At 44.5% G+C, this 25,172-nt stretch overlaps 1 protein-coding gene across 13 annotated transcripts in view; it reads left to right on the top strand.

Annotated features, from left to right (window-relative positions):
- The window catches only part of SH2D4A (SH2 domain containing 4A), a 79,977-nt gene that overhangs the window by 44,531 nt on the left and 10,274 nt on the right, over window positions 1-25,172 (top strand). For all 13 annotated transcript variants that reach the window (XM_085004376.1, XM_085004371.1, XM_085004368.1 and 10 more), the window contains 3 exons: window positions 2,993-3,104; window positions 5,057-5,258; window positions 9,363-9,493. In XM_085004376.1, coding sequence (XP_084860502.1) covers window positions 2,993-3,104; window positions 5,057-5,258; window positions 9,363-9,493 — 445 coding nt within the window. The remainder of the gene's footprint in view (window positions 1-2,992; window positions 3,105-5,056; window positions 5,259-9,362; window positions 9,494-25,172) is intronic.

The following is a 25,172-nucleotide window of genomic DNA, read 5'->3' as shown; positions in this document are numbered from 1 at the left end:
ACATTCACCAACAGTGTAAGAGGGTTCCCTTTTTTCCATACCCTCTCCAGCATTTGTTATTTGTTGACTTTTCCATGATGACCATTTCGACTGGTGTGAGATGGTACCTCATTGTTTTTTTGGTTTCCATTTATCTAGTAATTAGTGATGTTGAGCATCTTTTCTTTGTTCTTTCTTTTTTTTTTTTTTTTTTTTTGTCTTTTTGTATTTTGAGGGCTGCACCAGCGGCATATGGAGGTTCCCAGGCTAGGGGTCTAATCGGAGCTGTAGCCACTGGCTTACGCCAGAGCCACAGCAACGCCAGATCCAAGCCACATCTGCGACCTACACCACAGCTCACGGCAACGCCGGATCCTGAACCCACTGAGCGAGGCCAGAGATAGAACCTGCAACCTCATGGTTCCTAGTCGGATTCATTTCCGCTGAGCCACGACGGGAACTCCTTGAGCATCATTTCATGTGCCTGTTGGCCATCTATATGTCTTTGGAAAAAATGCCTATTGAGGTTTTCTGCCTTGGGTTTTTTTTTTTTTTTAATTGAGCTATATGAGCCATTTGTATATTTTGTCTATTAACCTCTTGTTGGTCACATCATTTGCAAATATTTCCTCCTATTCCATAGGCTGTCTTTTCATTTTGTTGATGGCTCCCTTTGCTGTGCAAAAATGTGTAAGTGTGATTAGGTCACACTTTTTTTTTGCTTTTATTTCTTTTGCCTTGGGAGACTGATCTAAGAAAATATTGTCAAAATTTATGCCAGAGAATGTTTTGCCTGAGTTCTCTTCTAGGAGTTTTATGGTGTCATGCCTTATATTTAGGTCATCAAGTCATTTTGAGTTTATTTTTGTATATAGTATAAGGGAGTGTTCTAATATCATTGATTTACACGCAGCTGTCCAACATGACTTGTTGAAGAGATTTTCTTTTCTCCATTGTATATTCTTTCCTCCTTTTTTGTAGATTAATTAACCATAAGTGCATTAATTTATTTTTGCATTCTCTATTCTGTTCTATTGATATATAGGTCTGTTTTGGTGCCAGTACCATGCTGTTTCCGGTACTGTAGCTTTGTAGTACAGTCTGAAGCCTGGGAGATTATGCCTCCAGCTATGTTCTTTTTCTTCAGTATTGCTTTGGCTATTCTAGGTCTTTTGCTGTTCCATATAAATTTTAGGATTATTTGTTCTAGCTCTGTGAAAAAATGTCATGGGTATTTTGATAGGAATTGCATTAAATCTGTAGATTGCTCTGGGTAGTAGGGCCACTTTAACAATCTTAATTCTTCCATTTCAAGACCATGGGATATCTTACTATTTCTTTGAATCATTTTCAGTTTCCTTTATTAGCGTTTTATAGTTTTCAACATATAGGTCTTTCATCTCCTTGGTTAAGTTTGTTCCTAGCTAATTTTTTTGGATGTAATTTTAAATGGGATTTTTTTTTAACTTTCTCTTTCTAGTATTTGGTTATTAGTTTAAAGAAATGCAACATGATTATGTACATTAATCTTGTGTCCTGCTACCTTGCTGAATTCATGTATTAGTTCTAGTAGTTTTTATGTAGAGTCTTTAAGGCTCTTTATATAGAGTATCATGTCATCTCCAAATAGTGACAGTTTTACCTCTTCCTTTCCAATTTGAATTCCTTTTATTTCTTTTTCTTTTCTGATTGCTGTGGCTAGGACTTCCAATGCCATGTTAAGTAGAAGTGGTGAGGGTGGGCATCCTTGTCTTGTTTCTTATTTAGTTGGAAGGCTTTTAGCTTTTCACCATTGACTATGATGTTGACTGTGGGTTGGTTGTAAATGGCCTTCATTATGCTGAGATATGTTCCCTCTATACCCATACTGATGAAAGTTTCTATTGTGAATGGATGTTGAATTTTGTCAAGTGCTTTTTCTGTGTCTATTGAGATAATCATGTGGTTTTTGACTTTTGTTAATATGGTGTATTGCATTGATTGATTTGCATATGTTGAACCATCCTTGTGAACTTGGGATGAATCCCACTTGGTCGTGGTATATAATCTTTTTTATGTGTTGTTAGATTCAGTTAGCTAATATTTCATTAAGGATTTTTGCACCCATAGTCATCAAAGATACTGGCCTGTAATTTTTTTTGTAGTGTCTTTGTCTGGTTTTGATATCAAGATAATGGTGGCTTCATAGAATGAATTTGGGAGTATTCCCCCCTCTTTTGGCTTTTTGAAATAATTTGAGAAGTATAGGTATAAGTTCTCCTTTGTATGTTTGGTAGAATCCCCCAGTGAAGCCATTTGGTCTTGGACTTTTGTTTGTAGTGAGTTGGTTTTTTTTTTTAAATTATAGATACTATTTTGCTTCTAGTGATCAGTGTGTTCAAATTATCTATTTATTCTTGACTCAGTTTTGGTGGGCTGTGTGTTTCTAGAAACTTGTCCATTTCTTCTAGATTGTCCAATTTGTTGGCATATAACTGTTTGTGGTATTCCCTTAATATTTTTTGTGTTTATATTAGTTGTGATTTCTCCTCTTTAATTTCCTATTTCATTTATCTGGGTCCCCTATCTTTTCTTCTTTGTGAGCCTGGCTAGAGGTTTGTCAGTTTTGTTTATCTTTTCAAAAAACCAGCTCTTGATGTTACTGATTATTTCTAATTTTTTGGATCTCTATTTTATTTATTTTCTTTCTGATCTTTGTTATTTCCTTCCTTCTGTTAACTGGGCTTTGGTTGTTGGTCTTCTTTTTCACATTCTTTTAGGTAGTAGGTTGGGTTGTTCATTTGAGATTTTTCTTGTTTCTTGAGGAAGGCCTGTATCACTATGAACTTCCCTCCTAGGACTCCTTTTGCTGTATCCCATAGATTTTGTAAGGTTGTGTTTTCATTTTTGGGCTCTCTGTTCTGTTCTATTGACTGTATGCCTGTTCTTGTGCCAATATCATGCCTAGTGCCTGTCTCCTGGGAGGAAACTATTGGAGTCCTTCACCAGTGCTTCCTTTTGTTTTTTTAAACAGAAGAAAGAGTCCGTGAAGAAAACACAAGATGAAGAAATAAAACAAATAGATGAAGAGAGAACTAAGCAGATTTACAAGAACTGGAAGGAAGATTCGGAGTGGCAGGCCTCTTGTAAGTATCCAGAAGCCTCCATGACATCACATGCTAAGCCTGTCTGTGCACTTAATAAGATGAGCAATCTAAGAAGCACTTCAAGTGGTTGTTGAGAGATGTTTTAACACTAAATTATTACTCATAGGCTATGAGCCACTGCAGAAAGGTCTCAATTCATCTTTGGAGCATCAAAATGACAATTCATCTATGTGATGGAATGATATTCAGCTATGAAGAAACATTTTGGAAGAATGTTTAATGTCCTTAGGACATGTTTATATCTTTTTTAGCTTGGAGAAGAAAAATCATTTTAAAATAGTATGAAAATGTCCCCACTTAAAAATGTCCAAGTATATGAAGGAAAAGAAGTGGAAGGTGAACATGCTGACATTTGCCTTCTTAGAGAGGCAGGATCCGAGGTTGTTTTTCTGTCTTTTCCTCAACTTTCAACAGTGAACCCATCTTAACTCTGTAATCCAAACACAGGGATGACAGGCTGGGTGTGTCAGCATCCCTCCCAAGTCTGTGGTCCAGCCCTGACTCCTGAGTTAGTGCTGCCCAGAGATAGCCCCCCTGGGGAGAGGCCAGCGCAAAGGAAGGCAGAACCGAGTATGCGTGAGGATGCTGGGAGGATGAATTAGGGTTTCCATCCGACTTGGACACGGGAGCCGTAACTGCCCAGCCATCCCTGTAGGCAGCTAGAGGAGGAGAACAGGCAGCCATGTTCGCAGATTGCTGGGAATTCCACTACATTGAAAACCATTAAAATGGCACTTTTTGTGAAATGAAAATGTTGACAAGATCCAATCACTTCTGTGCAATGAAATCCTAGTGTAACAGAACAATAGGGGGACATTTCTTTGAAGTCATACATAACAGGTTCTGACCAATAATTGGCCTGATGCGCAAATGCACTCAGTAAAACTTATTTTTAGGAGTTCCTGTTGTGTCTCAGTGGTAATGAACCCAACTAGTATCCATGAGGATCTGGGTTTGATCCCTGGCCTTGCTCAGTGGTTAAGGATCTGGCATTGCCATAAACTTCAGTTTTGGTCACAGACATGATTCAGATCTGGCATTGCTGTGGCTGTGGCACTGGCCGGCAGCTGTGGCTCTGATTCGGCCGCTGGCCTGGGAACCTCCATATGCTGCAGGTGTGGCCCTAAAAAGACAAAGAAAAATATTCTTAAATCCCCACATTAATGTCCTTCTTTGTTTGGCTGCTGAAACAAAACCAGCAAAACAAACAGCCCTCTATTTTACAAAGTAACCATAAAAGGCAGACGTGGGACATGTTTATGTACCTGCAGAGGCTGGGTCTGCCTAAGAATCTTTTTTTTTTTTTTTTTTGGCTGTGTCTGAGGCAAGTGGAAGTTCCACAGACCAGGGATCAAACCTGCGCCATAAGAGCAGTCCGAGCTTCTGCAGTGACAGCACTGAGTTCTTAACCCGCTGAGCCACAAAGGAACTCTGAGAATTGTTATGTTTGGTCTGGGAGGCTCGGAGCCTCAACCAGTGGGCTCTGAGCGTGGCCTCACCGCCCTTCCAGCATCTCCACAGCCATGAGCCACTGAGGGGTTCCCAGTCTCTGCTAGTGACCCGGGGCACGAGTGTGGGGATGTAGCATTACTGCTTATTATTCCAAGAGCCCCTGGCTGGACGCTCACACAGGCTGGGTCTCATCCACAGTCTTGGCCACTGCAGGGAATTCTCGAGCACGTGGTTCTCCTGTCCTCTTGCGTCCCTTCCTCCTCCTCTTTCTCTTCCTCTCAGAAGGCCACAAGCTCCCATAGAAAGAGAGGAATCTGCCCTGGACCCCACACCCCCGCAGAGTGACAGACATCAACAGTGCTTGTTGGTTGTCACCAGAGGAGTCAGTGAGCCCAGAGCCAGCGTCTGCGGTGCTGATTCCTCCAGACACCTCTGTGGGCTGAGGAGGGCTTTTCTCAAACCTTTCGCTGTTTTCCTAGTGCGAAAATCCAAAGCAGCTGATGAGAGGAGGCGCTCCCTGGCCAAACAGGCGAGGGAAGACTACAAGAGGCTGTCCCAAAGAGGGAGAGGCAGCGAGGGGCCGCAGAGCCCCCCAGGAGGCCCCCAGAAACCCAGGAGGCCCCCGCTTCCACCCAAGCCTCAGTTCCTGAGCCCAACCGGACAACCCCACAGACCCCTCAGGTAAGGAGCCACTTGGGCAGGTGGCTTTCAGCATCAGCAGTGAAGTGGCTGCATGGGGAGTGAGGACCAGCTGTCTGCTGGTGCCATTCAAACAAGCCCCACCACGGAGGCACCTGGTCAGGCCTTCATCCCTTTTCGTCTGTACAACACCCCACTGTCACTGCCCTTCACATAGACAATAACTTTCTGAAGATGCCCAGTGAGGTCAATGAATTCCTTGCCTCCAGCTTGGCCCAACCCCAGAGGGTGGCAGCCAGCAATGGGAGGGAGTCGTGACAGGAGGACCCAGGGCTTGCTGGCTGTCATGTCATCAGCAGAACTACCTTTCCATGGCTCAGGATTAAAGCTTTGATGGTAATTCTCATTCTGGGCTACAGAGCCAAGCTCATGGGTTGAGAATTTAGAAGTATTCTTCCCTTTTTTTTCCTTTTCCTGGCTTTTCAAAATTAACTTTTTTTTTTTTCTTTTTTTAAGGTCTCATCTGCAGCATATGAAAGTTTCCAGATTTCCAGACGAGGGGTAGAATCAGAGCTACAGCTACCAGCCTGCACGACAACCACAGCAACACCAGATCTGAGCGGTGTCTGTGACCTACACCACAGCTCACGACAACGCCAGATCCTTAACCCACTCAGTGAGGCCAGGGATCGAACCTGTGTCCTCATGGATACCAGTCGGGTTCGTTATCACTGAGCCATGATGGGAACTCCAGCCAATTAACTTTTTATTTATTTTTTTATGTCTTATTTTTTGTGATAATAATTTTCTTTCTTGGAAATGTTCTTGTTTTGAATCAACGTGTCATTTGGTGATGACGGTACTTTTGCCTCCTAGGCCGTGTGGGAATCAGTCAGAACAATTGGTTTTGGAAAATCCCTGAGGAAATACACAGTGATATCACAGCACAAAGCCCCAGCCCTATGCTGACTGATTATGATTTTCTCCTTGATATTATGTGATTTTTTTTCATATTCTGGTATACAGAAAGATGATATTTAAAATAACCAGGAGAGGAGTTCCCTTCATGGTGCAGTGGAAACGAATCCAACTAGGAACCATGAGGTTGTGGGTTCGATCCCTGGCCTCGCTCAGTGGGTTCAGGATCTGGTGTTGCCATGAGCTGTGGTGTAGGTCGCAGATGCAGCTCGGATCTGGCATTGCTGTGGCTGTGGTGTAGGCCAGCAGCTGTAGCTCCGATTAGACCCCTAGCCTGGGAACCTCCATGTGCCACGGGTGTGGCCCTAAAAAGTAAAATAAAATACAGTAAAAATAAAATTACCAGGAGAAATCAAATATTGATTCAATGAAACACAACTGTCTAAATCGTTGTCTTTTTTTTTTTTTTTTTTTTTTTTTTTTTTGTCTTTTTAGGGCAGCACCTGAGGCATATGGAAGTTCCTAGGCTAGGGATTGAATCGGAGCTGTAGCTACTGGCCTACACCACAGCCATAGCAACTCGGGATCCAAGCTGTGTCTGTGACCTACACCACAGCTCACTGCAACACTGGATCCTTAATCCACCAAGCAAGGGCAGAGATCGAACCTGCATCCTCATGGATACCAGTCGGGTTTGTTACTGCTGAGTCACAACAGGAACTCCCCTAAAGCCTTGTCTTCTGAAATAAAACCTAAAAATCTTTCTCTGTTCAGAGTATGGAAAAACAAAAGCAAAGATCTCCCTTTGCTGGGGTCAGTAGTTATTATCTTCAGAGTGTTTTCCTAACAGTGATTGTGACCTCAGAGGAAGGCGGGGGTGGGCCCTTTCCTCTGCTGTGATTATTTCCACTTAACTCATCTGAAAGGTTCCATCTGGGGACTTGGGGACCGGCACTAAATGACCACGTTCTAAAGAGTGGCCGTTTGGGGGATGATTTTTTTCCTTAAGGACAACAAAAGAGGAAAGGCCCCACCGGGCTGTGACCGGGCCACAGAGCGGGAGCGCCTCCACGGACCCCCTCCCACGCGCCTGACCCGTCACTGTGTCTGGACATGGGTCCCCTCGGGCTGCGTGGCCCCTCCAGGCTCCGCCAGGGGCAGGAATATGACCACTTAGAACATGCCTGCGCTCACAGTATTTTTAGAGCACGGCCTGTGTGACTGACAGCAGCGAAGGTGGCCTTTAATGAGAGTGACTCTTGTTTGAAGCTGGGTTAGCTCATTTTTTCCAACTTAAAACACTCTCATGAAGTGTTTTTGTGAGGTGGCCAGACCGGCTGCTTTCAGGGCTGGGGCTTCAAACAGGGACGGACAGCCAAGGTCAGCAAGGAGCCAGCCCAGGGACAGACGGCCATGGGCTGTCCTGGGAGTTTGTGCTTGATCTCCAAAGATTTCCCGAAGCAAAGACCCTAATCTGAAAGATAGTGTGAGAACTTAACATGCAGCCTCATGTGTGTGCAGTGTCTGCTCCCCTGAAAAGTCAAGCATTACAGGCTCTGTGCTCCCAAATGCTGTGTACATCTGAACGTGTGTATACATGACCTGTACACCTGACATGACGTCCCATGTAACTCGGTGGCATGTAACCATAAGAAACATACAAGGCCTATGTAATTTCCTTGAACAGATATTCTAGTAGCTCATCCGGATTCATTTTTACATTGAATTCTGCCCAGAATTAGTGGACCTGGGATTTGAAAAATACTTTTATTACACTGCAGTGATGCTTTTTTGTTGTTTTTTTTTCCTCTTTTAGGACCGAACCCCCACATATGGAAGTTCCCATGCCAGGGGTTGAATCAGAGCTGAGCTGCCAGCCTACACCACAGCCATGGCAACATGGGATCCGAGCTGTATCTGTGATCTTCACTGCAGCTTGTGGCAACGCCAGATTCTTAACCCACAGAGTGAGGCCAGGGATGGAACCTGCATCCTCATGGACACTAGTCAGGTTCTTAACCCACTGAGCCACAACAGAAACACCTGAAGTGTTACTTTTTGTAGTGGAAAAATGACTGACATCCCAGAACTTAAGTTCTGCTACTAAATTTATTTCAAAACCCTGCTGCTGCCTGTATCTTTCTCTTATCAGTCTTCAAACTCTCTTCTTTCCTTTCTATTTCCGAGACAGCCTTTTAGCAGAACTAAGCCTCTTCAAAGTGTGGGACAGAAGGAATCAAGTAAAGGAGCTTAGTGCAGAAAGGAAGAGGAGGGGGACTTCTGGTTGTGAATCAGCAGAAACGAACCCAGCTAGTACCCATGAGGATGTGGGTTCAATCCCTGGCCTTGCTCAGTGGGTTCAGGATCTGGTGTTGCCATGAGCTGTGGTGTAGGTCACAGCTTGGATCCCTTGTTGCTGTGGCTGTGGTGTAGGCCAGCAGCTGCAGCTCTGATTCAGCACTTAGCCTGGGAACTTCCATATGCTATGAGTGCGGCCCTAAAAAAATAGGAAATTGAATGGTGGAAGCGATAGGAAGGAAGTTTAGGTTATCACAGTTGGTTTCTTCTGCTTGCAAGTACATGCTTTTCAGGAAATTTGTGCTGGGGGTGTATTTCTTTTTTTTTTTTTCCTTTTTTTTTTTTTTTTTTGGTCTTTTCTAGGGCCACACCCGTGGCATATGGAGGTTCCCGGGCTAGGGGTCTAATCGGAGCTGTAGCCGCTGGCCTATGCCAAAGCCGCAGCAACTCGGGATCCGAGCTGTGTCTGCTACCTACACCACAGCTCACTGGTTCCTTAACCCAATAAGTGAGGCCAGGGATCGAACCCACAACCGCATCATTCCTAGTCAGATTGGTTAACCACTGAGCCACAACAGGAACTCCGTATTTCACTTTTTAATGCTGATTTTCTCAAACTGTAGTTGAGAGTTAATGGAGCTTCTAATTCATAGTGAAGATACATTAAAATCTGTATGTTAACATAGCAGTGGCTCACACCCATGACTAGCCTATGGGACCAGAAGGGCAGGTGACAGATCTGTACCCTCCTGTCTCCTGTCCTGGAGGCACAGTGTGATGGCCGTGCAGGGTCCCACCCCATGGGCTCAGCCCATGTGATCAGATCTTCAGGCCTGTGTGTGAGTGTGTGTGTGTGTGTGTGTGTGTGTGTGATCTTTGAAAGCATTATTTTCATATTAGTTTAACTTAGAAAACTTTTACGAATGACAGAAACCAGGGAGTGATGAGGACGGAGTCCAGCTCTGCCCAGGAGGACATCGTGCGCTGGTTCCGGGAGGAACAGCTGCCCCTGCGGGCAGGCTACCTGGCGACCTCAGACAGCATCGCTCCCTGGTTCCACGGTGAGTGCCTGGCCCCCCAGGGGGCTCCCATCTGACTTGGACACTGGTGAGCCAGGCTCATCCAGCAGCAGGGCAGGATAAAGGCTCTCTTTCTGTTCTGCAGATAGGTTCATGTGGGCCGTATTTTGGATTCCACATATAAGTGATATCACATGGTATTTGTTTTCTCTTTCTGACTTACTTCACTTAGTATGAAAATCTCTAGGTTCATCTATGTTGCTACAGATTTTTATTCTTTTTCATGGCAGAGTAATATTCTATTGTATACATGCACTGCATCTTCTTAGTCCATTCCTCTGTTAATGGACATTGAGGTTGTTTCCATGTCTTGGCTATTGTGAATAGTGCTACGATGAACGCAGGAGTGCATATATCTTCTTGAACGAAAGTTTTGTCTGGTAGATGCCCAAGAGTAGGATTGCTGGATCATATGGCAGTTCTGTAGTTTTCTGAGGAACCTCCATACTGTTTTCCATAGTGGTCATTCCAGTTTACATTCCCACCAACAGTGTAGGAGGGTTCCCTATTCTCCACGCCCTCTCCAGCATTTGTTATTTGCAAATTTATTAATGATGGCCATTCTGACCGGTGTGAGGTGGTACCTTACTGGAGTTTTGATTTGAATTTCTCTAATAATTAGTGGTGTTGAGCATCTTTTCATGTGCCTATTGGCCATCTGTATGTCTTCTCTGGAGAATGTCTATTTAAGGAGGAGGAGAGAGGGGATGGAGTGGGAGTTTGAGGTTAGTAGTTATATATTTATATTTCTAAATATATATATACATTTATATTTAGAATGTGTATATATATATTTATATTTATATATGACTGGGTCACTATGCTGTACAGCGGAAATTGGCACACTTTAAATCAACCTATCCTTTAATTTTTTAAAAAAGTTCCCTTTCACCTGGGCTGCCTGAGAAGCATCTCTGAAACTGTGTTCACAGAACCATTGTTCTCGGCTTTCCAGGGAGCTGCATTTTCATGACAAGCAGCCTGCAGCCCCAGTTGCTGTGAGCCCTGGGGATCGGTTTGTTACCACCTATGGCACCACTGGGTGGCAGGGTGGGCACTGCTCCTTGTGCACGTGCATGGGGTACTCAGTTGTGACCACCACCAGATGGCAGTGCTGTCATCCACCACCCACCCAGGGAGGGATCCCATGGCTGCCAGGTGTGGTCAAAGGTGTGCTCTCCAGGCACTGGCTGACCTTGACCAGATCATCATTCTCAGCAGTAAAGCCATTGATCTGAGTCTCATTTTCCTCATCTGTTAAATGAAGGTGTTGAATTTGGTGATCTTTAACGTGAAAACTCTGTGGTTTTGATCCTTGCAGCTAAGGCTGCCAGGTGGGTTTGTTGGAAGCTGAGCAGAGTTTAGCTTGTAAAGCATTTCATCGTGTGACCCTTCTAGAAATTTGGCTAATTCCAGCCATCTGTTTACCCAGCTCCCACTTCACTGACCTCCCCGTTCTTGGACTTCAAGAAAAGGAGGTGGCAGGAGTTCCCTTTATGGCTCAGCAGGTTACAAACCTGAGTATCCATGAGGATGTAAATTCAATCCCTGGTCTTGCTCAGTGGATTAAGGATCCGGTGTTGCCATGAGCTGTGGTGTAGGTCGCAGATGTGGGTTGAATTGGGCATTGCTAATGACTGTGGTGTAGGCCGGTAGCTGCAGCTCCAGTTCCACCCCAGCCCGGGAACTTCCACATGGGGCAGGTGCGGCCCTAAAAAAAAAGCAAAAGCAAAATCAAAAGGTGGCTTCTCGCCCCCTTGGTCTCCAAAAAGGCTGGGGTTGAATTGGACTCACTGGCTGTGTTTAGAACAAAAGCTTTCAAACAAGACAAGGTCCTGTCTCTCTCAGAGCATGCTTGTCCTCATGGGCATCTTGCTTTGAGTTCTGTTTAAGGCTTTTCTCTGTTAAGTGGTATCTTCTCCCACATAAATAGAGCCACAAAAATAAGCTCCCAAGCACACAGCACAGCAAATGCCCCTAAAAAGAACAAAGTTACCTGTGGAAGGCTCTGCCAAGGGCTGCTTTTTCAGGTACTGTAGAACTGTCTAGCTTCCTTGAAAATGCATATTCTGGAGTTCCCGCTGTGGCTCAGCAGAAATGAATCTAACTCATATCCATGAGGACGCAGGTTTGATCCCTGGCCTCACTTTGTGGGTTAAGGATCTGGGGTTGCCGTGAGTTACCGTGTAGGTCGAAGATGCGGTTCGGATCTGGCATTGCTATGGCTGTCGCTGTGGTGTAGGCTGGCAGTCATAGCTCCAATTCAACCACTCGGCTGGGAACTTCCATATGCCACGGGGTGAAGCCCTTGGGAACTTCCATATGCCACGGGGTGAAGCCCTAGAGAGAGAGAGAGAGAGAGAGAGAGAGAGAGAGAGAGAGAGAGGAAAGAAAGAAAGAAAGGAAGGAAGGAAGGAAGGAAGGAAGGAAGGAAGGAAGGAAGAAAGAAAGAAAGAAAGAAAGAAAGAAAGAAAGAAAGAAAGAAAGAAAGAAAGAAAGAAAGAAAGAAAGAAAGAAAGAAAGAAAGAAAGAAAGAAGGAAGGAAAGAAAGAAAGAAAGAAAGAAAGAAAGAAAGAAAGAAAGAAAGAAAGAAAAGACAAGAAAATGTGTATTCTTGGGCGGTTTTGGTTTTGTGATTGTCTGTTCCCAGAGGAACCCCAGGACCATGGCTCTCCCAGGACCAGGTTGTAAGCCTCCTTACTCTCCATTCTTCTCTGAAGACCCTGGGGAAAGGGTGACAACAGTGTCAACAGACAAATAAAAGCAGCTGGTCCATTACCTGTCATTCACAGCCATCTCTGCCCTCTCCTACTGCAGGTGTTTTTGTTTGTTTGTTTCGTCTTTAAGATAAATGTTCAGGAAATCAGCAACTTTGTAGCTTCCGTGTCACTGGGCAGAGGACACTGTTAACCCCAATTACAAGAGTGTAGGTTTTTTTAACAGCAGAGAGAGGAATCAAAAGTATTGATTCAAAACCCTGGATAGGCTGGTTCTATTTGAAACAGTTGCTAAGAGCTAGGAAGACACAGTTGAGCTAAAAATCTAGTTGGAACTTTGGCTACAAAATAAGACTCTTGGAGTTCTCATTGTGGCTCAGCAGGTTAAGAACCCAACATAGTCTCCATGAGGATGCGGGTTTGATCCCAGGCCTCACTCAGTGGGTTAAGCATCCAGCATTGCCACAAGCTGCATATAGTCGCAGATGCAGCTCAGATCTGATCTCTGGCCTGGGAATTCCATATGCTGAGGGGCTGCCAAAAAAAAAAAAAAGAAAAAGAAAAGAAAAGAAAAAGCAAACAAAAGAGAAAGAAAGAAAAGAAGGAAATAGTGGGATGGTAGCACTTCTTTACTGGTTTACCGTCTCCCTTTCCGCACTGGGTATTCCATAAGTCACCCATCCTAAGCTACTGTTTTGGCTGCCTCATCTTCCACCCACAGGATTTAATTTTCATCGCTTTTTTCTCGTAATTAGCTTTGGATAAAGGAGAAGCTGGGGAAGTGAGGGCTTTGGGCCTCTGGCTTGTGGGCCAGGCGGGAACTGCGTGCTGTCAGTGAGCCGGGACCCCAGGAGGATGAAGGGACGTGGGGAGGGGAGGGGACAGTGGGCTCATTTGGGAAATGATGCGTCGGCATGTCTCTGGGGCCGTCGTGTGAAAACATCCATTTGGCAGTCGGATGAATGGGTCAGTGCTGGAGGTGGGATCGTGCTTTTCCTCAGCACACGATGAAAAGCACGGAGGGGATGAAATTTTCCAGGGGTGAACTGGGAAGAAGACATAGCTCGGAGCACCAACGTTCAGAGAAGAGCAGAGCCTTCCATCTCTGTCTCAGGCCTCCCTTCCCACTCGGGGTCATGAGGAGGCAAAACAGGCTTGGAAGTATTGGTGGGGCTTGTGATCTGTGGGTGCCAATTCAGTCATTAGGAATCAGGGTCTTGCCTCAGAAGCCCTGGATGTAGGATCTTGATGAGAACTCCCAGGTTTGAGAGAGATGCTGAGGGGAGCTGCCTCCTGAGCATCTCCTGATGAACAGTTCCTGGCAGACAAGCCAGGGCTCCCCATGGCTCCCTCTCTCTCAACGAGAACTCAAAGCTTTTCTCATGGAAACCACGGGTTTCGGTCCCACTGCTCATGTGGGGGAAGCTGTTGGAAAGATTCTCAAGTTCTTTCCACTTTGTTAGTTTTCCTTAGCACCAGAGCCCCATGCCCAGCTTTCTTCATGGATTGGTCTGGTGTTAGGACCCGGGTCGGGGTGATTCGGAGGCTTGCCTGCCTCTTGTGGGGGTTGGAGACCAGAGACTGGGCTTCAGGTCACGTGCACACCTTCTTCCCCAGGACTTCCCCACCCCCACCGCCCCCCTGGAGGGACCTCCTGTTCACGGCTCACTACACTGGGCGACCACAGGATCGTGATCCTGGAGTGTACACAGACGCCCAGCAGTTTTGATAGAGAGCCTGGTGAAGGAATTGTGGAGTTGATATTTTTCTGATTTTTTAATATTCTGCACATGTAGTTAATGAGAGTTCATTTAGAAACTTTAAACTGGCAGTCATTCAGGAGGGCTGTGGGGAGAGCGTTCCGGGGCATCTTGCCTGGCTAAGACCCTCCGGTGGGAGAAAGTTCTGGACCTTATCATAATGTGGACACCTGGGGTCACCCGGCCTCCCGCTTCTGCCTTTGCGCTGGTTTCCTCTGCGGCCTTGGCCTCAGCAGAGGCACCATAGTGAGAATAAAACCCAGCCTTCTCCCTGCATGCTCCTGGCCTCGACCTCACCCCACTGCACCCCAGAGCACCACACTGTCCCTTCCTTGGGGCCTTTGCACCTGCTCTTCCTGAAGATTCCCCCAGGGCTCTCTTGGCTGAGGAAGCTTGGTGGGTCCAAGCTCTGTGGGCAGGCAGCTGGTGGGAGACAGGGCAGAATCCAGGGGCTGTCCGCCCCTCCCCCACCCATTGCAGCTTCCTTCTTGTTCAGGGGAGGTCAGTTTCTCTCCTCTGAAGACCTTCAACTGGTTAGATGAGGCCCACCCATGTTATCTCTCTTCATTTAAACATAATTTTTCTAATTAGGAAATATTTTAATAAAAACAGTACCAAGGAAAATATAACTAGTGCCAACAATGTGGCAAATGCTATAGCTCCTCTCCAAATAACAGTGAATGTTAAAAGGCATATTTACTTCTTAGCTATTTTTAATTATGAAATAAACCCTGACAGTTAAGTCAGTTAAGGAGACTTAAGGCTCCCTTTTTACTCCTACTTTACTCTCTTTCCTTTACTCTTTCCTGAAGGGGGGAACCACTCATATTTTTATGTTCTTATTATATATATGCACGTGTATATATTTCTAGAAAATATATTTTAAAAATATAAAACATAGATATATGTATGTTTCCATAAAAGAATATTGTGCGTAACATTTACATGGTCTGATGTTTTGTGGACATTCTTCTGCAACTTGCATTTTCTCTCATGATTATGTTATCTGGGTTTTTCTTTGTTTATAAATTTAGACCGGCTCATTCATTTTACCTGTAGTGCAGTAGTTTGTGATATATGTTATTTGTACTTTCATAATACACATTCTATAAAACATAAAATGTTCTATTTGTATTTAAGAATGATGTATTTTATTACATACACATATATACACCCATATTCATTTATCTCTTCTACTTTAGTACTTTTTTTTTTTGCTGTTATAGAAAATGATGCTGTTACAGAATCTTTGTACACATTCATGATAATTGCTTCAGGGCATATATTTAGAAGTGGTTTTACTGGGGGAGAGGATATGCACATCTTTAGTTATATTAAATATTGCCAAATGCCCCCCAAAGCAGTTATACGACGTTATACTCCAGCCAGCTCTACTTGAGGGTTTCTGTTTTATTTGACATACTTGATATTGCCAGACTTTGCTTCTCCATTAATCCAACAGGGTCCACAGTGGAACTCCCCCTGCCTTTTTTTTCCTTTTTAGGGCCATACTTGTGGCAGGTGGAAGTTCCCAGGCTAGGGGTCAAATCAGAACTACAACTGCTGGCCTACGCCACAGCCACAGCATGAGGGATCTAAGCCACATCTGGGACCGGAACCACAGCTCACAGCAACACCGGATCATTAATCCACTGAGTGGGGCCAGGGATCGAACCCTTTTGTATCCTCATGGATACTAGTTGGATTAGTTAACCACTGAGCCACAATGGGAACTCCAGGAACCACCTTATTTATTTATTTATTTTCTTTTTTGGCCACCCCTGTGGCATATGGAAGTTCCCAGCCCAGGGATTAAATCTGAACTGCAGTTGCAATTTATGCCACAGCTGTGGCGGTGCCAGATCCTAAACCCACGGCGCCAGGCTGGGAACCGAACCCACGCCTCCACAGAGACAAGTCAGATTGTTAACCCCCTGTGCCACAGCAGGAACTCTGTAACCACCTTATTTTAATTCGCATTGTTTTATAGTCAGGTTAGCCTTTCTTGGTTCCTACCTAGGTGTGTATCTTCTTCTGTAATTCCTTGTAATCTTTTGACTGTTTTCCAGTGAATTGAGTTTTTAGTTTTGATTTGTGGGATTTTATACTATTCCTCTGTAGATAATACGGGTTGCATATACCTTCTCCTAGTCTTTGATGGGTCTTTTAGCTTTTTGGCACGTTTTAGAGGCATGGAAGTTTTTCTTTTCCATGACATACTTCTTATGTCATACACAATCCATTTGTAATTTATTTTGTAAGTGATACCTCATATTGATATATAGTTTATTCTTTTTCATATGCGTGGCCAGCTGTCCCAATATCATTCATTCAATAGTCCTTCCTTTCTCCAGGGATGTGTAATGCTACCTGCTTCCTGCTGGGATCCTGGGTATGGGGATGATTGTACATGTACAAGTCTTTCTATCTAGCAGGGGAAGTTCTCCTGTCTTCTGCTTCTTTGTAATCACAGTAACTCTTCTTTGCCCCTTTATGTGCTCCCCGGGGCTTTCAGTGGCAACGTGCCAAGTTTTTTGTTTTTGTTTTTGTTTGCTTTTTAGGGCTGCCCTGGAGGCATGTGCAGGTTCCCAGGCTAGGGGTCGAATCAGAGGTACAGCTACTGGCCTACAGCACAACCACAGCAACGCAGGATCCGAGCCATGTCTGCGACCTACACCACAGCTCACGGCAATGCTGGATCCTCAACCCACTGAGTGAGGCCAGGGATCAAACCTGCAACCTTACAGTTCCTAGTCCGATTTGTTTCCGCTGTGCCACTACAGGAACTCCCCATGCCAAGTTTTAAAACTCCTATTGGGATTTTGAGTGGAATCCCATTGTATTTGGAAAGATAGTTGACATCTTTATGTTACTATATCTTTCCACCCATGAGAGTCATCTTCAATTATATTAAATAGGGCCAGGGATAGAACCTGCACCACAGCAGTGACAACACCAGATCCTTAACCCATTAGGCTACCAGGGACCTCTTATGACTCTTGTTTTTAATCATTTCATTCATGCATGTGGCCCCCATCTTACAGCAGCATTTGAGGCAGACGTTAGCGTCTGGACTGTTTGTACAGTTGGTGAGGTGTGAGCGAGCCCTCTTGGCTAAACTAAACATCTGTTGTCTCTGATGAGTCTGCAGCATGTGTAGGTTTATAATGAACTGCACTCACTGTTTGGAGAAAAGGCCAAGGAATAAATAAAATCGAAGTTTGAAGTTCCATACAAAAACCCACAGTTCCATTTCTTCATTCTGTCCGGCAGCATTCTCCTAGTCTTGTGAAGATGCAGCAGTGCCAGGGGCTTATAGGCCAGCAGCGAGTGGGAGCAGGAGGTCGGGGGGAGATAGAAGTAAATGTGTAATAGATTTCTGATCTAGGAATTATCTAGCTGCTTCTGTTGTTGTTAGAGAATTCACATACTTGCTTTATGCATTAGCAGTTGATCATTATTCCTCTGAAGTGTAATGTACTCTTCCTTATTCAGATATGGATAGGATTAGACTATTGATAAAATATTTCCAGCTGGTTTATTCCTTTTTTTTTTTAAGACACAGTGCAAATAGCTTTTTAAATTTGTGTGTATGTATATATTTTTGCTTTTTAGGGCCACACGCATCGCATATAGATGTTCCCAGACTAGGGGGTTGAAGCGGAGCTACAGCTGTCAGCCTACACCTCAGCTCATAGCAATGCTGGATTCCCAACCCACTGAGTGAGGCTGGGGATCAAACCCGTGTCCTCATGGATACTAGTCGGATTCATTTCTGCTGAGCCACACCCAGAACTCCCCCACCTGGTCTATCTCTTGCAGATGCTGTCATGACATATAGTTGAACCTGCCCTCCAAATGCTTAACGTTTTTTAAAAAATTATCTTTTAAGCTACTTAAAAAGCAAATCCTTTTAACATCCGTAGGATACCAACACAGTTCATAATGCAACTTTGCTTCTATTGTTTGCCGTGCTTTGATTGCTTCCATTTTTTATTGCTTCCATTTTTGATACACCCGCCAAATTTTTATTCTCCTTTGGGGGTAAATCCTGTCCATTTCTGTGGAGGAAGTTGTTACACTCTGGGACTTGAGTTCCCTCGAGAGGATGGTCGTGCTGGAGTCCTGTGTCCCCGTTCTCTCATGTTACCATGTCCAAATGTCTGGCTTCAAAGCCATAAAAGAGAGGCTGACAACTCCTGGGTTTACTGCCCATCTCACTGCACAGCAGGCCAATAAATCAAGAGACGGATTATTGAGACAAGGGACAGTGACTTTATTTGGAAAGCCAGCAGACTGAGAAGGTGGTGCACTCGTGTCCCAAAGAGCCATCTTTGAACCAAGTTATAATTCAGGCTTCTTTGATAGTAGAAGGCGAACAGTGTAGGTGGTTGTTGCAGACTTCTTGGGGCAGGAATTCTTAATTCTTGCAGCTCTCCACGTAGGTCAGGTCATGATGTTCCCGTAAACCTCCAAGAATTCACATGTTATTCTCTGTTTTGCAGTTGTTATCTCTGAATGAATGGGAAAGTGTTATCCCCTTAAAGTCAGAGCTTTGATCCCAGGCTCGCCTGTATATTTCAGGTTCTAGGCAACGTTCTTTTACAAAGGTACACAGCCGGCAAGACCGAGCACAGGCAAGAGAGCACAAGGTTAGAGCTCAAGGAAGAAATCCAATGCGGAGTCAGGCTTGTTCCCTGTTCTGCTGGCTCTGTGTCACCAGGCTTCACCAGCACAGTCCTCTGGGCTATGGGTACATACCTGGATCGGCTGCATTGAGAAAGTCTCACAGAAGCCTCCCAAGATTTCTTGCAGGCTAAAACCTTCATGAACCTGGAAACTGGTACCCATAAGCAATAGTCTAGTCTTCAGTTACTTTGCTGAGGAGTGAAGTTTGTTTTTTTGTTCTTTGTTTTGTCTTTTTAGGGCCACGCCTGCAGCATATGGAAGTTCCCAGGCTAGGGGTTGAATCAGAGCTACAGCTGCAGGTCTACATTACAACCACAGCAACTCGGGATCTGAGCCACATCTGCAGCCTATACTGCAGCTTTCGGCAACGCCAAATCCTTCACCAACTGACCAAGGTCAGGGGTCGAACCTACGTCCTCATGGATGCTAGTCAGGTTCTTAATCCACTGAGCCACAACGGGAACTCTGGAGATTTCTACATTGTGAGGCCATCGAAATTCTGCCCATTTCTCGTGAAAGGATTTTCAAGCTTCTGTCTTGACAAAGCACAAATGACTGATCTGTGTGACTTCCCAAAGTCACACTGGTGTATACATCCTGTCTCACCTATATAACGATTCATCTGCTTTGTGGAGTGGGACAGGCTGTGGTTGGCAGCAGGGGCACGCTCGTGCCTGTGTGGGGCCTGGGAGCCCTGACCTTGGGAGGGACCAGCAGGGCCTGAGCCAAGAGCCCTGGGAATCACCTCCGTTCAGCACGAAATTAATTACTCTGCATTTTTCTTATGTTCCTGCCTGGTGCTACTTCAGATTTCTGAAATAACTGAAGATGAAACACAAAGAGGTGAAAGTTACAATATCTATTCAGACATAAGAAATGCTAGCTTTTCTACAGCAAATATGCATTGCTCGCTCACTCTTTTTTTTCCCCCTGGGAGACCTTGACTTTTCTTATAAATATTACCCAGTGCAGCAAACTTACTGCAGAACTCTTAGGATGTTATTCCATTAATGTTGAGAATAGTCCATTAACCCCAAAGTCCTCTCTTGAGTTTTTCAAATAATGCAGCTGAATCCTCAACCTGATGCTGCCGGCCATGGGGGCACATGCCCAGAGCCCCCACCTCCCTTCACCAATGCCCAGGCTCTGGTCTGCTGGTTTCCCACCATGTTTTCTGAGGACCTGGAGGGTCCTTAGAGGCAAGAGAGAGGGGAGTGGGTGGGTCCCAGGGGCTAAAAGAGCGACTCTGCTTTGGGATTTTACTTCAGATGTTTATCTGGGAAGGAGGATTCTACTCTTTAAAGAGAAGTTGTTTTTGCTTTTGTTTTTTGTTTGTTTTAAGTGGAGTAGCATTGGCTTACACTGTTGTGTTAATTTCAGGTATACGGCAAAGCGATTCAGTTATACATAAACACATACCTATCCTTTTTCAGATTCTTTCCCGTATAGGTTATTACAGAGTACTGAGAAGAGTTCCCTGTGCTATCCAGTGGGTGCTTGCTGGTTGTCTATTTTATATATAGTAGTGTTCATATGTTAACCCCAAACTCCTAATGTATCCATCTCCACGATGTTTCCCCTCTGGGAACCATAAGTTTGATTTTGAAATCTGTGAGTCTGTTTCTGTTTTGTAAATAAGTTCATTTTTTTTTTCCCCTCTTAGCCACACCTGTGGCATATGGAAGTTTTGAGGCTATGGGTCGAATTGGAGCTGCAGCTGTCTGAATATACCACAGCCACAGCAATGAAGATTCTGAGCGGTATCTGTGACCTACATCACAGCTCACGGCAACGCCAGATCCTTAACCCACTGAGTGAGGCCAGGGATTGAACCCATGTCCTCATGGATACTAGTTGGGTTCGTTACCACCGAGCTACAATGAGAACTCCCCTTTGTATCATTTTTAAGTGGGATTCCACAAGTAAGTGATACCATGTGATTTTTGTCTTCATCTGACCTACTTCACTGAGTATGATCATCTCTAGGTCCATCCATGTTGCTGCAAATGGCATTACTTTGTTCTGTATAATGAGAAGTAGTTTTAAATCCATGCCTTGTTGTCATTCTTTCTTTGTTGTCACATGTCTCATGTGCTGGGGGAGGGGCATTGGTCAGAAGTGCACCTCCAGGGTCACACCACCTGGGTTCAGCTCCCAGGCCTCTATCAACCTGTGTGGCCTCAGGCAAGTGGCACAAGTCCCGAGCTGGTCTCTCAGCTCTATAAGGCAGAGACACATTACCTGCCTCCCCGGGCTGCTCTGAGGACTTGATGAGATAAAATATCTAAAGTACTCAGAACCGTGTGTGACCCATAGTCAGCCTGAGTTAATAGGTGTTAGCCATTAAGGTGATGAAGTGAGAGAAATGATGTAACTTTAATCTTTGAATTATTAAGGAAACATTATGCATAATATTTAAGAGCTCTGACCATTTTTCCTCATCCCTTGGGTGCCTGAGATGTCAAGGGTGAGAGGTCAGCATCGTGGCCTGTCTCCTGGACAGAGGACCAGGGCAGGACCCAGAGCCTCTCTGAATGTGCTTCCTTTACCTACTGCAGAGTTAGAGAGCCTAACGTGTGGGGCGCCCTCTCCCAAGTTCAAGACTCTGGGTCTGCAGGGTTCTGCTCGGAAATACCATCGTCACCTTTTCTCTCCATCACCATCTCTGGGCAGATTGCACGGCGGGGCTTTGAGGTCACCTTGAGGCAGAGATATGTTCCATCTCAGTGCTGTCCCCTCCCTGCACCATGTTCTGAGGCAGACAATATAGGATGGATGATGAGAGGAATGAGGACTGACTGGCAGAGGTGTTGAGGCAGCGCCCAGGGCTTCCCTGGCCACACCCGCCACATGGTCAGGGAGCCCCAAAGCCACTGGCGCCTCTCTGTCCTGGGACACTGAACCCCCAAGCTTAGAGTGGCCACAGGGGTCCCTGTGGATTGTCCCCAACTCCAGGGACCTCACTTAACTAATCACTGAATAATGCATCTCCTTGAGCTTGCCCAGGTGGGACAGGATCGCCTCCTTATGAAATAAATGCTCAGTTTTGCTTTTTTTTTTTTTAGGGACACACTCATATCATATGAAAGTTCCCAGGCTAGGGTTCAAATAGGAGCTGCAGCTGCTGGCCTATGCCACAGACACGGCAACACCAGATCCAAGCCTCATCTGTGACGTGCACCACAGCTCACGGCAATGCCACATCCTTAACCCACTGAGCAAGGCCAGGGATCAAACTTGTATCCTTATGGATAATAGTTGGGTTTGTTACTACTCAGCCTTAACAGGAACTCCTAAATTCTCATTTTTAAAAATCTTTTTAAAATCCTTTTTAAGATTTTTATTTTTTCTATTATAGTTGATTTACAATGTTCTGTCAATTTCTGCTGTACAGCAAAGTGAGCCAGTCATATATATATGTGTGTGTATGTATGTGTGTGTGTGTGTATATATATGTGTGTGTGTGTGTGTGTGTGTGTATGTATTCTTTTTCTCACATTATTCTCCATCATGTTCCATCACAAGTGACTAGATATAGTTCCCAGTGCTGCACAGCAGGATCTCATTTCTTATCCATTCCAAATGCAATAGTTTGCATCTACTAACCCAAACTCCCAGTCCATCCCACTCCCTCCTCCTCCTCCTCGGCAAGCACAAGTCTGTTCTCCATGTCCATGAGTCTGTTTCTTTTTTGTAGATAGGTTCATTTGTGCCATATATTAGATTCCAGATATAAGTGATAGCATATGCTATTTGTCTTTCTGCTTCTGACTTACTTCACTCAGTATGAGAATCTCTAGTTCCATCCATGTTGCTGCAAATAGCATTATTTTGTTCTTTTCTATGGCTGAGTAGTATTCCATTGTGTATATATACCACATCTTCTTAATCCATTCATCTGTTGAAGGACATTTGAGTTGTTTGTTTCCATGTCTTGGCTATTGTGAATAGTGCCATAGTGAACATAGGGGTGGATGTATCTGTTTCAATGAAATTTTTGTCCAGATATATACCCAGGAGTGGGATTGCTGGGTCGTATGGTAGTTCTATATTTGGTTTTCTGAGGAAGTACCTGTACACTGTTTTCCATAGTGGTTGTAACAATTTACATTCCCACCAACAGTGAAGGAGGGTCCCCTTTTCTCCACACCCTCTCCAGCATTTGTTATTTGTTGACTTGTTAATGATGGCCATTCTGACTGTTGTGAGATGATACCTTATTGTAGTTTTGATTTACATTTCTCTAATAGTTAATGCTGTTGAGCATTCTTTCAGGTGCCTGTTGGCCATCTGTATATTTTCTTTAGAGAAACGTTTCTTCAGGTCTTCTGCCCATTTTTCGATTGGGTTGTCTTTTTTTTTTTTGCTGTTGAGTTGTGTAAGTTGTTGATGGGATTAAGATGGCAGAATAGAAGGACTGGAGCTCAACTTCTCCCATATAAACAGCAAAATTATAACCAAAAGCTGAACAACCTTCAACCAAATGGACTGGCAACTTTCAAAAAGATATCCTACTCCAGAAGACAAAGAGGAGGCCACATCAAGAGGTAGGAAGGATGATTACATGATATAAGCAACCCCATACCTCCCAGGTGGGAAGCCCATAGACTGGAAAGTAACTATATCACAGAGACTCACCTACAGGAGTGAGAGTTCTGAGCCCCACGTCAAATCCCCACACCTGGGGATCTGGCATTGGGAGAAAGAGCCCCCAGAGCATCTGGCATTGAAGTGCAGTGGAGTCCAGTGCAGGAGCTCCACGGGACTGGGAGAAACGGAGACCCCATTCTTGAAAGGCACACCCAGACTTTCATGTGCACTGGGTCCCAGGGCAAAGCAAAGGCTTCATAGGAATCTGGGTCGGACTTGACTGCAGTTCTTGGAGGATCTCCTGGGAAAACAGGGGGTGACTGTGGCTTATTGTGGGGGAAGGACATTGGAGGCAAAGCTCTCGGGAATATTCATCAGCATGCCTCTCTCTGGAGATGGCCATTTTGGGAAAATCTGGCCCCACCCATCAGCACTGAGAAGCCCCAGGCCAAACAATAACCCAGGTGGGATCACAGCCTCACCCATCAGTAAACAGGCTGCCTAAAGACCCCCCAGGCACACAGCTGTCTCTAATCTCACCCAGAGACAAAGCCCCACCCACCAGAGGGATAGGAATCAGCTCCACCTACCAGTGGGCAGGCACCAGTCCCTCCCATTCAGGAAGCCTACAGCAAGCCTGGTACCAACTTCAGCCACAAGGGGGGCAGACATCAGAAGTAAGAGAGGCTACAACTCTATTGTCTGCAAAAAGGATACCATGCCAAAAACCTATACAAATGAAAAGACAGAGAACTATAACTCAGATGAGGGAGAAAGAAAAAACCCCAGAAAAACAGCTAAGTGATCTGGAGATTATCAGCCTCCAGGAAAAAGACTTTAGACTGTTGATTCTGAAGATGATGCAAAACATTGGAAATAAACTGGAGGCAAAGATGGATAATTTACAGGAAACACTGAGCAGAGACATACAAGATTTAAAACTTAAGCAAGCAGAGATGCAAAATACAATAACTGAAACTAATTAGAAACAACCAACAGCAGAATACAGGAGGCAGAAGAATGAATAGGAGAGGTGGAGGACAGATTGGTGGAGATCGCGGATGCAGAACAGAAAAGGGAAAAAAGATTGAAAAGAAATGAAGAGAGTCTCAGAGAACTCTGGGACAACGTTAAATGCACCAACATCCATATTATAGGGGTGCCAGAAGGAGAAGAGAGAAAGAAAGGGACAGAAAAAATATTCGAAGAGATAATAGCCAAAAACTTCCCTAACATGGGAAAGGAACCACTGACTTAAATCTAGGAAGCACAACGAGTACCATATAAAATAAACCCAAGGAGGAATACCCCAAGACACATATTAATCAAACTGACCAAAATTAAAGACAAAGAGAAAATATTGAAAGCAGCTAGGAAAAAAAATAAATAACATACAAGGGAACCCCGATAAGGTTATCAGCAGATTTTTCAGCTGAAACTCTGCAGGCCAGAAGGGAGTCGCATGATATACTTAACCTGAGGAAAGGAAAAAACCTCCAACCAAGATTACTTTACCCAGCAAGCCTCTCATTCAGATTTGAAGGAGAAATGAAAAGTTTTATAGATAAGCAAAAGCTAAGAGAATTCAGCAACACTAAACTAGCTTTACAACAAATACTAAAGGAACTTCTCTAGGCAGAAAAGAAAAGGCTACTACCAGAAACAAAAATACCAAAAATGAAGGCTCACCAGTAAAGGCATATATACAGTAAAGGTAGGAAATCATCCATGCACAATTATGCTACCAAAATCAGAAATCATGAGGAGGATACAAATGCAGGACACTGGAGATGCACTTGCGATTAAGAGACCAACAACTTAAAACAATCTCATATATATATATATATATATATATATATATATATATATATATATAGACTCCTATATCAAAACTTCAGGGCAACT

Source organism: Sus scrofa, chromosome 17 (genome assembly GCF_054392235.1).
Source record: "Sus scrofa isolate SSC_HxYL_T2T_F1_AM1 chromosome 17, Sscrofa_HxYL_maternal_Yorkshire_Landrace_v2.0, whole genome shotgun sequence".
NCBI lineage: Eukaryota > Metazoa > Chordata > Mammalia > Artiodactyla > Suidae > Sus > Sus scrofa.
The sequence above is the reverse complement of the archived record's forward strand: the minus strand, read 5'-3'. Positions and strand labels throughout refer to the sequence as shown.